Source organism: Capra hircus, chromosome 4 (genome assembly GCF_001704415.2).
Source record: "Capra hircus breed San Clemente chromosome 4, ASM170441v1, whole genome shotgun sequence".
In the NCBI taxonomy this organism is placed as follows: domain Eukaryota; kingdom Metazoa; phylum Chordata; class Mammalia; order Artiodactyla; family Bovidae; genus Capra; species Capra hircus.
The window spans coordinates 49,224,776-49,239,527 of NC_030811.1; the positions used below are offsets into that span (position 1 = coordinate 49,224,776).

General features: G+C 40.4%; 1 protein-coding gene across 6 annotated transcripts in view; it reads right to left on the reverse strand.

Annotated features, from left to right (window-relative positions):
* The window catches only part of OSBPL3 (oxysterol binding protein like 3), a 194,155-nt gene that overhangs the window by 32,257 nt on the left and 147,146 nt on the right, over window positions 1–14,752 (reverse strand). For all 6 annotated transcript variants that reach the window (XM_018047074.1, XM_018047077.1, XM_018047075.1 and 3 more), the window contains 4 exons: window positions 13,744–13,878; window positions 10,824–10,917; window positions 6,415–6,665; window positions 2,376–2,513 (listed from right to left, as the gene is read on the reverse strand). In XM_018047074.1, coding sequence (XP_017902563.1) covers window positions 2,376–2,513; window positions 6,415–6,665; window positions 10,824–10,917; window positions 13,744–13,878 — 618 coding nt within the window. The remainder of the gene's footprint in view (window positions 1–2,375; window positions 2,514–6,414; window positions 6,666–10,823; window positions 10,918–13,743; window positions 13,879–14,752) is intronic.

The following is a 14,752-nucleotide window of genomic DNA, read 5'->3' on the forward strand; positions in this document are numbered from 1 at the left end:
AGAGTAGAAATAGGATATATTACTTTAACAATCTTCTAGCTGTTCATAACACTGGGTATTAAAAAGCATTTTAAAAGGTGCCTTGCCTCTCAGTATAAGAGCAATAATCAAGTACTGAATGTGCTTCACATCAGTTCAGTTCAGTCGCTCAGTCGCATCTTATTCTTTGCGACCCCATGAACCACAGCACGCCAGGCCTCCCTGTCCATAGCCAACTCCTGGAGTCCATCCAAACCCATGTCCATCGAGTCAGCGATGTCATCCAACCATCTCATCCTCTGTCGTCCCCTTCTTCTCGGCCCTCAATCTTTCCCAGCATCAGGGTCTTTCCAAATGAGTCAGCTCTTCGCATCAGGTGGCCAAAGTACTGGAGCTTCAGTTTCAGTGCGTTATTTCACTTATCCTTCCTGCAGCTTATGAACTAAGCATGATCATCCCTATTTCACAGATAAATAACTGAGGTTTAGAAAGTTTAAGTAGCTTATACAAGGCCACACAGTGGTGGGGTTAGGATGAGAACGGTCCATATCGCTCCTAGCACACCCTATGCTACTAACAATGACCAGATCTCTTTCTTATTTATTTCCTTGGGATCCATTTCATGGAACTAAAGACTAAGTTATGTAACTCTTTCCATCTCTGTGCACACACGTCCAGGGGCTCCCTTTTCTTTCTCCCTGCCACCACAGGGGAGCCACAGATCCCAAATCAGCCCTGCCCTGTCAGGGGCTCGTGGAATTGAAGCTCAGTGTTACACGAGCGCGTGTTACTACTCTTTTCTTCCGCCTATTCATTCTGTCTTGATTGTCTGCTGTAGTCTGGGGCTATTTTTGGCCTTTGTTTTTTTCACATGAGCGCTTAGAATACCATGGTAACCAAATTATATTTTCATGTATTCACATTCCATTTTAGGTTTAGTGTTTAAATAACCCAGTTGAATTTGCATCACATTATCTTACCCTTTAACTACTGATTTAAACCCCTACTGTTTGAATATCAGTGTTTAAATTCTTGTTTTAACTGCTAACCAGAAAACAATTGACAATATGCTTTGGGATTGTTGACTAATGATTTTCATTTGAGTTTCAGAGAACGCTGCTCATAATTCACAGTTAAGACCAGCACCATCTTCATAAGACTCTCAGTCACACCACCCTCCCCTTCTTACTTCCATAATACCAGTCCACTTATAAAGAAGCCCACTTATAAAGCAGGCACCAAGATAATAGGAGGAAAACATGTTTTAGCAACTCATCCTTTTATCCTCAGTTTTCTACGAATTGGGAGGGAACCAATGATGTTTCATGTTCCCAGGATAACATTTAGGGATAGACCTGTTGAGTTGCTGCCTTAACGCGATGGGAGAGAAGTGGTCTTTATTTTCAGTCAAGTTGCACTCTATTTCAGCTAAACAATTCCTTATTGACAGATATTGTGGATGTCCCCAACATTCCACTACTGCAAGTTATGCTGTCTTACATAGGCCAATAAGGATAGCAAACCCTCATGCAACAATTCCTACTTCAAGGATACGTGCTCTAAACTTTGTAGAGAATAACTCATTTTATCATTGCAAAACCATCTGAGTCTGCACCATTATCCTCATCGCCACTTTAAAGAGGAAACTGAAGTACAGAGAGGTTAAGGAACTTGCCCTGGGTTGCAAACCTAGTGAGAGAGAGAGAGCTGAGATTGGAATCTAGGCTGGCTGAGTCCAGAGATATTCTTGAATATTACCCACTGCTAACAGGTGGGAGGGGTCTTGTGGAACCTCAGGGAACTCGGGCTGTGTGAGCATAAGGCTTGTCCATCTATTAGCTGAGGGACGGATGTTCTTGTCTGCCTCTGGCCCATCACCCAGTACAGTACCCCAGCGCCTAAAACAATGCTAGGCATGTGGTATAATCTTGAGAAGTATTTATGGATAGAATGAATAAATACATGAATGAATGATTTCTCTTAAATCAAAACCAAGAATAATGCATTTATTTGGTGCTCCTGCTTCTGATGGCAGTGCTCCTGTTTTAGAATGGTGATGTCAGCGAGCTAGGCTGCACACTTTAAATCTCTTAACTTGCAGTTTGGGCAAATGCTTCGTGCTTTAAAAATTCCTCTCTGCTACACGTTTAAACAGAAAAGACTGTGGTGATGCACACAGCCAAGCGAGCCCCAGCCTGGCTAGCACCTTTAAGCCCATGGGTGGTGGTAAGGTTTCAGCGGAAGGAAACCGATCTCTCTCTTTATGTGTAGAAGCACTGTAATTATCTCTGTTACTGGGAAGCCAGTGACAGGTGGGAAATAAATATTCCAAAAGCATGCTTAATGGGAGACATGAGCAACTTCTCCCAACAAACAAAAAAAGGGTGTATACGAACCTGTTCTGAAAAAAACCGGAAGCCCTTGTCCTCACGAATACATTCATATGTTTCTCCAAGGACCGGATTAAAAGGCTTACTCCCGGCACGGAAGTAGCTAGATGCATATGCGGACACCGCAAAGGCTGCCACGTACACCTAGGGAAAGGGCAAGAAGCTGGTTATTCCTCCATCACAAAGAAATTTTCACGAAGACATGAACAAAATATAGCTTCTCTTTCTCTCTTTCCTGTTTATTTCAAAAAAGGCAAAGATTTGTCCCTGGTTTAATGACACCCAAATGGACTTTGGTTTCAAGTTGTGGGTTTAAATAGTGTTCATTTTGGCCCCAGAGGCAAATAAATCAGATTGTCCCTTTGGTTTGATGCCTGCAGGTGGATAAAGGATTTCAAGATGGTGAGTCAGTCCCTCGAAATCTGCCACTATCTGACAATCCTGACGTTGTCCTAAGGCTCTGGAGGAGGAGAGGGACAAAGAGCATTAAAGCCTAACTCCCTCAAGATTCAGGAGTAAGTCACAGGGAAATCTGCTCAATACTCTGTAATAACCTAAATGGGCAAAGAACTTGAATCAATACATATATTACGCGTATAACTGATTCACTTTGGGGTACACCTGAGACTGACACAACACCGTTAATCAACCATACTCCAAGATAAAAAAAAAAATTTAAGAATAAGCATCCTAAGTTTAACCATTCACAATTTGGTATTGCAGAAACCAAAAAAACCCTCATCTGACCAAAGAAAATCTGTGCAAGTCATTTCCTGAGCCTGGGTAATGAGTCATAGGACAGAACACAGTAGCTTTCAAGAAGTTTTGTTTTTCTTGGAGGAAAAATGAGAACTCAAAAAGCAAAAGACAGGACTTCCCTGGTGGCCCACTGGATAAGACTCCATGCTTCCAATGCATGGGTCATGGGTTCAATCCCTGGTTGGGGGAACTAAGATCTGAAATGCCACGTGGCATGGTCAAAAAAAAAATTTTTTTTTAAGGAAAATTATAGGTGAATATGAAATGAGAAGAATCTTATTGGTCCGGGCTGTGAGAGTCTCAGTGTTTTGCACAGCTTCCCTTTCAGGACACTGAAGAGCCACAGTAAAGGCCCACCTCATTTTACTGTACTTTATTGTGTTTTGCAGAAACTGCAATGTTTATAAATTGAAGGTTTATGGCAACTTTGCAGCAAGTAAGTCTGTTGGTGCCATTTTTCCAACAGCATTTGCCACTTCATGCCTTTGTGTCACATTTTGGCAATTCTCACGATATTTCAAATTTTTCCTTTAGCAGTGAAGCATTTTTAAAACTAAGGTATGTGAGTGAAAGTTGCTCAGTTGTGTCTGACTCTTTGCAACCTCATGGACTATAAAGTTCATGGAATTCTCCAGGCTAGAATACTGGAGTGGGTAGCCTTTTCCTTCTCCAAGGGATCTTCCCAACCCAGGGATCAAACCAGGGTCTCCCACATTGCAGGCAGATTCTTTACCAGCTGAGCCACCAGCTAAGTCCAACAACATTGGAATGGGCAGCCTATCTTTTCTCCAGAGGATCTTCCAAATTTAAGAATCGAACTGGGGTCTCCTGCATGGGTTAAGAATTTGCCTGCAATGCAGGAGACCCCGGTTTGATTCCTGGGTCGGAAAGATCCCCCGGAGAGGGGATAGGCTACTCACTCCAGTATTCTGGAGTGGAGAATTCCGTGGACTGTATAGTCCATCAGGTTGCAAAAAGTTGGACACAACTGGGCAACTTTCACTTCACTTGATGTTAAAAATTAAGGTATATATATTGTTTTTTAGATACAAAGTTATTGCATACTTAACAGACTAAGTATAGTGTAAACATAAGTTTCATATGCACTGGGAAGCCAAAAAACCTATGCAACTCACTTTATTGTGATACTTGCTTTATTGAAGCGGTCTGGAACCAAATACACAATATCTCTGAGGTGTGTCTGAATTCTTTTGGTCTTTTGAGAGGGAGGCGGGCAAAAAAATTAAACCTAAGCAGCAATAGCAAATTTTCCTTTCTAATACTGAGTAATAATCTCAATGTTTCCTCTTCTCTGCTTATTTCATAAAGTTTCTTATATTGGGGAAAAAAGCTGGGTATCTTTCATAAATGTTCACTAGTCATATAATTTTCAATGCCTTTTACAAGCTGGACCCACCTTACCACCTCAAACTAGAGTATATAAACACTCTAGAGTAGCTGGAGAGCTTATTAAAATCAACTTGTGCTCAGTTCAGTCTGTTCTTAAAACCTGGGTATCTGTTCCTCTCTCTGCTTTCTCAGATGTCTGTTTTCTGATTAGCAGCAAGGTCACACGTCTATATGGAATGTTGAGTCAACCCTGAATCAACTTCACAATTTAATAGAACACATGTTGAAAAGAACCTGGAATCATTCATGATGCAGGAGGAGAAGGAAGGGAGGGAGCAGACAAAACAAAGCATCTTCCTTGTGGGCTTGGCGACATGAGAGAGAATCTCTGCAGGGGTAGAGCTGACCCTCATACTTGGAGCAGCAAACCTATTACATGGGCTAGGTTCCTCCCTAATGCTTTTCTGAACTTTCCTTTCTTAATGTATTGGTGCCTTTCCTCAAACTACTTCTCAAGGTCAAATGACTCCAATCAATCAGCTGACATCCTAAAGGTCTCTAAATCGCTATAAAAATGAAACACCTTTAAAAATGCTTTCATCTTCAAAGTCAACCATGCTCTTTAATGAAAAGCACTGTCCACAAATGATAACTTTTAACGCTTTCCTTGGAATCTATTTACCTCCCTTTGTTTATAGAAATTCTCTGGGGGAAGAGTAACAAAGAAGACAGAAAATAAACAGCTTGTTTTTCTCTGCTACTCCTATTATCATGAGTATCAAGACAGAAAATCTCTTTGATGGGCGAAGTCCCTGGAGACAGTATGGGATGAGATGGGATGTCTCTTTCAACCAGAAATTAAGATTTTCCCTTAATCCTCAAATTACTGAAGAAATTGAAGTTTTAACGAGAGTTTAAACTGCAGAATGTGCACAATTTAGAAAACAAAGGCATCCTCCACCAGTGAGAGGGTGATGTCTGGCTGGGTCCCTGGGGCTGGAGGTGAGCCCTCCGATTCAGCCAATCAGCAAATGCCCAGGGCAGAGATGCTGAATGTGGGGGAGGACACTGATGTGCCAGCATCCCACACAATGAGCTTTCTGTTGAGCAGGTAACATACCAGAAGGCAAAAAGAGGAAGAGGCACTCAGTTTTGAAGAGCAAACAGCCACAGTCACAGAAAGGGTTGAGTTGGCCACAGTCTTATCACCAAGGTACCCCTGTCCTCTGTCCCCATAAGACAGGGGAAGGATGAGAAATTCTTGGAGGCCACTTTATTGGAAGCCCCATTACCTGATTAGAACTGATACTAAGTAGAGAACAGAAGATTAATTTTTCTAGGATGATTTTTATCCTTTAACTTATTCTATAGAAGAAATGGGGAAGGGGAATCAACTATACTCTGATAAAAACTGATTTTAAAATAGTGGCAGGGGGAGAAGAATCTTTCTGATGTGAAAACCTCTTCTGTGACTGAATGATATTTTCTAAAAATTCAGGGGCTGACAGGACAATTTCAAAAATAAACCAAAACTTTCTCATGGGAAATTTACCCTGGACAACAAAACAAAAAAGAGCTCAAAAAATTAAATTCTCCCCACTCAGGGTAGTAAAAACAAACACTCAGACAGCCCTCAAGACATGTTTTCCAGCCAGGCAATATCAGAACAATCACATGGAAGGTTCTGGAGAAAGAGGAAGCCCAAAACCACAGAGCAGAACTATCCTCAGGCAGCAGCGGTTACAGGGAAGCCGCTCTCAATGGCCATTCCTGACCAGGTGACTGAAAACAGCCAGGCAGAGCTGGGAAGTGGAGGTGGCTGGGAAATGAGCCTCTCTGATGAGCAATCCAGGTGGAAAGCGGAGGGACAGGAGCCCTGCTGTGCCCGCAGCTCAGCTGCGAAGGCAGGCCAGTGAGTGGCAGGGTGCATGCTCACCATCCTCTCCAGAGCGTTGGGCAGCTGGGCGGCCTTGTCCAGGAGCTCGCTGTACTCCAGCTCCTCGCAGAGCCTCTGCAGCGTGTTGAGGGGCTCATTGAGCTCCACCGGCATGGCCACCTTAGACAGGTCCTTCCCGATGTTGTTTCTCAGGATGTTCCACAAGCTGATGTTACTGGACTTGGGGCACGGCGCTGGCAAACACGTCCTTCTTTTGGACTTGGCCTCCCCCCCACTATCGATCACTGGCCCTGAAAGGGAAATCAGCCTGGTTGCCTTATACAGATTTTCATTTTAATTTACTACTGAAAAGGAAAAAGAAATCCTCCTTACTGAGCAAGTGCCCAACGATACTGTTAATCTCAATTATCCAGATTATAACTGAAAGTCAGACAATAAAAAGAATCTTGAGCAGCTAAATGGAGCACCTGAAACTATAAACACTAAAACTCACGGACTTTCTTCGCAGGGAACTTTTCATGCTACTGCTCAAAAGCTAGTTCTTCAGAGTTTATATGCACTGAGGATAATATTGGAAACTGCTATGCCCAGAGTAGGTTACTTCTAATCTCCTTAACTCTGTTTAAAAGCACTTCAAGTTTTGATAAAATTTTTTAAAAATCTTTTAAAAGATCATTTCAAATTCTGATAAAACAATTGTGCGTATTACAGGAAAATTATAAAGGAAATAAAAGTCATCTATTATCCCACCACCTAGAAATAGTAGCCATTTATACTGGAGTATTTTCATTTATTGTTTTCTCCATACATTTCACAACGTTTGTAGAGTTTAATGCTTTGCTTAATCAGTTAAAATAAATATTTTTCTATGCTACCCAGAATTCTTCTAAAACAGTTTTAATGAATGTGAAACAATTCCATGCTAAGAATAAGTCCTAATTTTTTTAATCATTCATCTATTGTTGGACTTCTAGATTTGTTTCAATGTTTTGTTATGATAAAAAAAAGTAGTTAATGTACATATCCTTATATATTTGATTGCATCTGATTATTTTCTGGGGACATATAGAAGTGGGATCATTATGTCTAAGAACTCAAACATTTCTAGACATTTGATTCATGTGAGCCTGTGTGTGCTTAGTCGCTCAGTCGTGTCTGACTCTTGTGACTCACAGGCTGCCAGGCTCCACTGTCCAGGAGATTCTCCAGGCAAGAATACTGGAGTGGGTTGCCATTTCCTTCTCCAGGGGATCTTCCCAACCCAGGAATCAAACCCAGGTCTCCAGCATTGCGGTCAGACTCTACCAACTGAGCTACAAGGAAAGCCCTCATGTGAGCATACTGCTCTTCAAAATTTCCCATTTATCAGCAAGCATGTACCAGTGTCCATGTTCTGAGGTCATTCTAGGCTTGTCAGCATTCATTTTGAATTCTTAGCAAATCATTAGGTGGACAGTGCTATCTCCTTGTTTTAACTTACATTAAAAAATTCCTATTGTGACTTGGAATGTTTTCATGAATATTCTTTTCTGAATTGTCTGCTTTCCTAATCATATATTAAGACATAATCTTTTGTTTCTATATTTGCTTTATAATTTAATTGCCACTTGACATTTATCTTTAACATTTGGCCTACACAGCTTTTTAAATGAGTGAAACATTTACGTTTTAGATATTTACACTCATCAATTTTTTCTTTTGTGATAGCTTCCATTACTTTATGCTCTGAAATTCTTTTTCCACCCCATCACAACCTATTTTCAAAAGAAACCTTTTGCATTATACCAACATATGAGAAAATGGTATTTTATTTTAAAGTCAGTCACTCTGAATAATAAGGCTGCTTTGATGAACAGGAGAATATGAAAGTGAGGTCATACTTTGAAGTCTCATGTTAATCTAAACATGCAATTAAATTCTGAATTTGTTTCAGTTGCTCAACATGGGCAAAAATCAAGTAAACAGCTGCTAATGATAAGAGTCTTTAAAAACTGTGTTCCCTGTAATCTCAAAATACTTTGTTTTAAAGAAATATTACCCTACTACTGGAGAAGACTCTTTGAGAGTCCCTTGGACAGCAAAAAGGTCAAACCATTCAATCCTAAAGGAAATCAACCCTGAATATTCATTGGAAGGACTGATGCTGAAGCTCTAATAGTTTGACCACCTGATGCAAAGCACCTACTTATTGGAAAAGACCCTGAGTCTGGGAAAGATTGAGAGCAGGAGGAGAAGGAGGTGACAGAGGACGAGATGGTTAGATGGCATCACAATCAACAGACATGAGTTTGAGAAAACCCTGGGAGATAGTGAAGGAAAGAGAAGCTTGGCATGCTGCAGTCCATGGGATTGCAAAGAGTCAAACACGACTTAGCAACTGAACAACAATACTGCTACTAATAATAATGGCTAATACATGCCTAGCTTTTTACTCTGTGACAGTCTTTCAAGCACTTTACATATACTGTTTCACTCAAGCACTTTACATATATTGTTTCACTTATCCTTTGCAACGACCTCTTGAGATAAACAATATTATTAGCCCCGGTTTACAGATGAAGAAAACTGAGGCACAGAGAACTTGAGAAAGTTGCCCTAGAACACATAACCAGTGAGTGGCGGAGCTGGGATTCACTGAGGAAATCCAGATCCTAAATCCATATTCCTAACCATTGAACCCCCACATAGCACCCAATGCAGTGACAGAACTGAATATGTGCATACTGATTTGGGCAGGCCGGGGAGGGGTATAGATTAATAGGAAACACTCTGAATACCTAGCTTTTACTAAGGATTCAAAGAAATTCTAGTGTGGTAATTTTTCAAGACCTGGATCCAATCCTATTTCCTTCTGTAGGAAATATGTGTCCTAAGATGCAAAGGTTATTTCTACATATAATCCTTTCAGTAGAGTACTGATATGTAGAGATCTAATCTTCCAATTATTGCCAAAGAAGAAAGTTGGGTTTGGACCAGTGTTTGTTCAAGCTAAGACACTGGTCAGTAATCTAGCAACATGGCTGTGGAAAAGAGAGAGAACTGGTCTTCACCTCTTACATGCTTTTCCTGGCTGGTGTCAACTCAGCACAGCTGTGGTCTTAGGTCCTTGGGCAAGTCCTCTGTTCTAACTTTGAGCTCTGAACCGTCTAATCCCTCGGTTCCCCTTGGGATCCTCCCTACGGCCTCAAATAGAAGGAGACTTTGGTGTTTGTCTGTCTTCGTCATCTACAACGAGGGTTCCCATTTAGTGTGGGTGTTGTTTGCTAAGGAAATAACTGATGCTTTCTCATTTCTCTTTCAGTTCACCTTTTTGGGTTTTTTTCTCTTTTTACAAAAAACAGCATATGAACTTGCTCCTATATGACTGGTCTTTACCTTTGAATCACTGGTTCTCAGACTTTTCCACCAAAGGGTTAATCTCTCCAGAAACAATTCAGGAATGACACAGAGCATAATGAGCTTCTGACTTCTAGCAGATATGATGCTGGAAGGATGTTCTTCCAGAAGACAGTAAAATTCCCTGTCTTTTTTGCAATCCTTCAAAGAGCAGGCTCTTTGGCATTCAGATCATAACTTATCATCATATTTAACACGCACTTACTGAGCTGGGAAACACTGAAACATCAAAACGGACCTGACATGGTCCTTGTCCTCCGTGTAGATATGAAAAGAGGTGGTGTTCTGGCATAGATAAGCCTACAGACCCCAGGCACACTGAGTACCAAAACTGGGAGTATTTGATGCTACAGGACTCGTATAGAAGACTGACTGTTCTGTGGGCAGATTCTTCTTAAGGTAGGTCAGCTTCCTAAACAAGCTTTAGTCTGCTTACTCCTAAATCAGAGCTGTTTGGAGACAGCAGACACTCCAGGTACCCCATGGTTCCAACTCACACTTTCTGGGCATCATTTTCACTCTTGAGATTAACCAGATATAAAGGGACATCTTAGGGTACCTGAAGCCCTACCCCCAAGGACACAGCAGTTTGTTACTCTCAAACGAGTTATCCTGAAGAATCTGAAACTAAATTAGCACTCAGACCAGACCTTTTACAATACAAGTCCGACAGCCTGCCTAGACTATGAAAGCCACTAGATACCTGAAGGCAAAAAGTTATATTCTAATATGTTTGCAGAAAGTTTAACCACACAAGGAGCATCTGGTATATTAATTTTTGATATTCATACGATGATTCATATGCCCTTACTTTATAAAATAGAAATCTGCACGAGCAGACAAATTTATGTGAATGAATACATTTTTCACACGAGTGCCATGTTTCTACCCAGATTATAAAACCGTTGAGGGTGGCAACCATGTCTTAAGTTTCTGATGTAGAATTTGCTCCATTCTCTGTCTGCAGCGGGTACTCCATATATACTTATCAGTATTCTGCAAAGATCCAAACCCTCAAATAATAGTTTGAGGTCAAATAATTTAAATCTTACCCAATGTTTGTCTCTCATTATCCAAGTCATTACTGAGATTGTCCAAGGAAAGGTTGTCACTTATGTCACTGACATATGAATCATCTTCAGAAATCTGTGGGGAAAGAGGAAATAATATACATTAGAGTAAACAAGCCAGATTTCATAAAACCTTTACTTCAAATAATCAAATATCTTTAACCATCCATTATAAACCTACAGAAATAATTTTGGGTGCTGTTTTCATTAAGCCCCATACACCAGTCTGCCTAGGAGGTGTTGACAGAAAATATGTTATTAAAATTCTTACACATTCTTGATTCATTCTGACAAGGGCAACACAAGTAAATTCCAGATTTTAGTCATTATAAAAATTCTTATAATTCAGACTGCTTCTACAGAATTTGTTAGCATTTGAGTAGAATGAGATACAATTTGTCTTTTAACTATTTGTGAATAAGAGAATCTTCTATGGATATGAATAGATAAACAATATTAGTACTTATAGTGGTTTTCCCCACTTTTTTAAGTTTAAACCACTAGGCCATTCAGGTATGACCTAAATCAAATCCCTTATGATTTGGAAGTGACAAACAGATTCAAGGGAAGAGGTTCATAAAACCATCACAAAGAAAAAGAAATGCAAGAAGGGAAAATGTCAGAATGGTTTACAAATAGCTGAGAAAAGAAGAGAAGTGAAAAGCAAGGGAGAAAGACAAAGATATACCCAACTGAATGCAGAGTTCCAGGGAACAGCAAGGAGAGATAAGAAGGACTTCTTCAATAAACAATGCAAACAAATAGAGGAAACCAGTAGAATCGGAAAAACTAGAGATCTCTTCAAGAAAACTGGAGGTATCAAAGGAACATTTCATGCAAGGATGGACACGATAAAGAACAGAGATGGTAAGGACCTCACAGAGATTAAGAAGAGGTAGCAAGAATACACAGAACTATGCAAAAGAGGTCTTAATGACTCAGATAACCATCATGGTGTGATCACTCACCTAGTGCCACACATCTTAGTCTATGAAGTCAAGTGGGCCTTAAGAAGCATTACTATGAACAAAGCTAGTGGAGGTGATGGAATTCCAGCTGAACTACTCAAAATCCTAAAAGATGATGCTATTAGAGTGTCACACTCAATAGGTCAGCAAGTTTGGAAAACCCAGCAGTTTCCACAGGACTGGAAAAGGTCTGTCTTCATGCCAATTCCAAAGAAGGCAAGTGCTAAAGAATGTTCAAACTACCAGACACTTTCCATGCTGGTAAGGTTATGCTAAAAACCCTTTAAGCTAGCCTTCAGCAGTACTTGAACTGAGAAATTTCAGATATACAAGCTGCTTTAGAAAAGGCAGAGGAACCAGGAATCAAATTGCCAATATTTGTTAGATCATAGAGAAAGCAAAGGAATTCATCCACTTCTGTTTCATTGACTATGCAAAAGCTTTAGATTGTGTGGATCACAACAAACTGTGGAAAATTCTTAAAGAGACGGGAATACCAGACCATCTTACCTGTCTCCTGAGAAACGTGTATGTGGGTCAAGAAGCAACAAGAACCTTACGTGGAACAAATGACTGGTTCAAAACTGGGAAAGGAGTACATAAAGGCTGTATATTGTCACCTTGCTTATTTAACTTATATGCATAGCACATTAATGCAAGATGCAGGGGTTAATGAGTTACAAGCTGAAATCAAGATTGTTGGGAGAAATTATCAATAACTTCTAAAATGAAGATGATAAAGTGAAGAGGAACTAAAGAGCCTCTTGATGAGGGTGAAAGAAGACAGTGGAAAAACTGGCTTAAACCTCAACATTCAAAAATCTAAGATAATGGCATCTGGTTATATCACTTCACGGCAAACAGAAGGGGAAAAAGTGGAAACAGTGACAGATTTTCTCTTCTTGGACTCCAAAATCACTGTGGATGGTGACTGAAGCCATGAAATTAGAAGACACTTGCTTCTTGGAAGGAAAGCTACAACAAACCTAGACACTGTATTAAAAAGCAAACACACCACTTGGCCAACAAAGCTCTGTATAGTCAAAGCTATGGTCTTTCCAGGAGTCATGTATAGATGTGAAAGTTGGACAATAAACAAGGCTGAGCACCAATGAACCGATGCTTTGGAATTGTGGTGCTTGAGAGTCCCCTGGACTGCAAAGAGATCAAACCAGTCAATCTTTAGGGAAATAAACCCTGAATATTCATTGGAAGGACTGATGCTGAAGCCGAACTTCAATACTTTGGCCACCTGTTACGAACAGCTGACTCATTGGCAAAGACCCTGATTCTGGGGAAGACTGAAGGCAAAACAAGAAGAGGGCAGCAGAGGATGAGATGGTTGGATAGCATCACCAAATCAATGGACATGAGCTTAGTCAAACTCTGAGAGATACTGAGGGATAGGGAGGCCTTGCTGCAGACCACGGAATCGCAAAAAGTTGGACACAACTTAGCAACTGGACAACAACAACAAATTAGTCCTCCTATACTGAAGAGCTAAAATGACCAGTACACTCACTCAAAATATAATTATAAATTAATTATAACAATAATTATATATTTTAAATTACTATAGATCAAATTCAATACTGAAAAAATATATAAGGGGCTAACTTCTGGCCCTGTATTGCAAATAATACATTATCAAAAAGCTTATAATCAAAATCATTAAACTACAATTGAAAAGAGGTATAACAAATCAAGTATCAATAACAGAAACCAGGGTGTGCCCAATACTTACTTTCAAAACCTTTTCCCCCTAAGATTTTTTATCTTTTTATGACTTTTGTGGTGTAACTTATAAGAAGATCCTTAGAAAGTAATGATAAAAAGGGGCCATTGAGTTCAGTGTTTCTAAATTTTGGCTATTTCCCGAATGAGTAAAGCAGCAGGAGATTTGGAGGGCAACTAACTGAAAACAGTGCTCGTACCTCATTTTCTGAAGAGCTTGGAGACAACAGAACTTCCTGGGCATCAAAAAACTCTGAGAGAGAGTCAGTGATGGACAGTCTGCTCTCATTGGAAAGCTGATGGACCAGAGCCCGACTGTCATCTCTGGAGTTTTCCTATTGGAAACACAAAACCAAAAATGCACATATTTAGAAACAGTTTCAAGAAAAGCAAAATAAACAATTGATTTTTTACATGATGCACAAGGTCAGAGGCCCAGGCTAACAAGCAGCTATAAGCAGAGGGCAGCTTCAGAGTTGAAGAGAGGCAAAGCTCACCAAAACACGGTGAGAAGTGAAGTTCTCCCCCCAAAGGGCCCCTTGTTTACAGGCACCATTACAGCTCAGACACACACAACAAACCTCAAAGCCAAAAAAAAAAGACTGTTCAGGCCAGTTTTTATTCCACTTATCTGATTATAGACCAGGGGATCTTTGCAGAAACTAACGCCTGTGGCTGGTGACTTGTTAACGTAAGTGATATTGATATGTCCCCCATTAATAACATTTAGGTAACAAAAGACGTATGAACACATCTCTGGTCAATAATGTGTTAAGAAGGGAAAAATTCCAGTGCTCTCTGAATCCTCTTATTCTCTACCACTGCAGGACGTTTCTTTTCATCCTAAAATTTCCTCTGAATTGTACTAAATGCATGTCCTTGCATGGCTGGTTCAGACCAACACAGCTTTCTCCTGCCCCCATTCTCTCCCAGAGACCAGAGTGCTGCTTCTGAGGCACCCTTTGACAAATAAGCAGTGTGTTTCAGTCCAGACTTCTGCCCCTGGTGGCAGATCATCCATTATACATGGATGAATGAGATAAATTCTCTTTGTGTCTTTCCAACCACACTGACTCTGTGGGGGAAGGAAGTCCCCAATCCCATTTATAAGCCTCTCCCTGAACAACATGATAGAATATCAGCATTTTCTCCTCCTGCGTCACTAAGCCTGGACGTTTCCTATGGGAAGTACCTAAATACTTTGGGAAT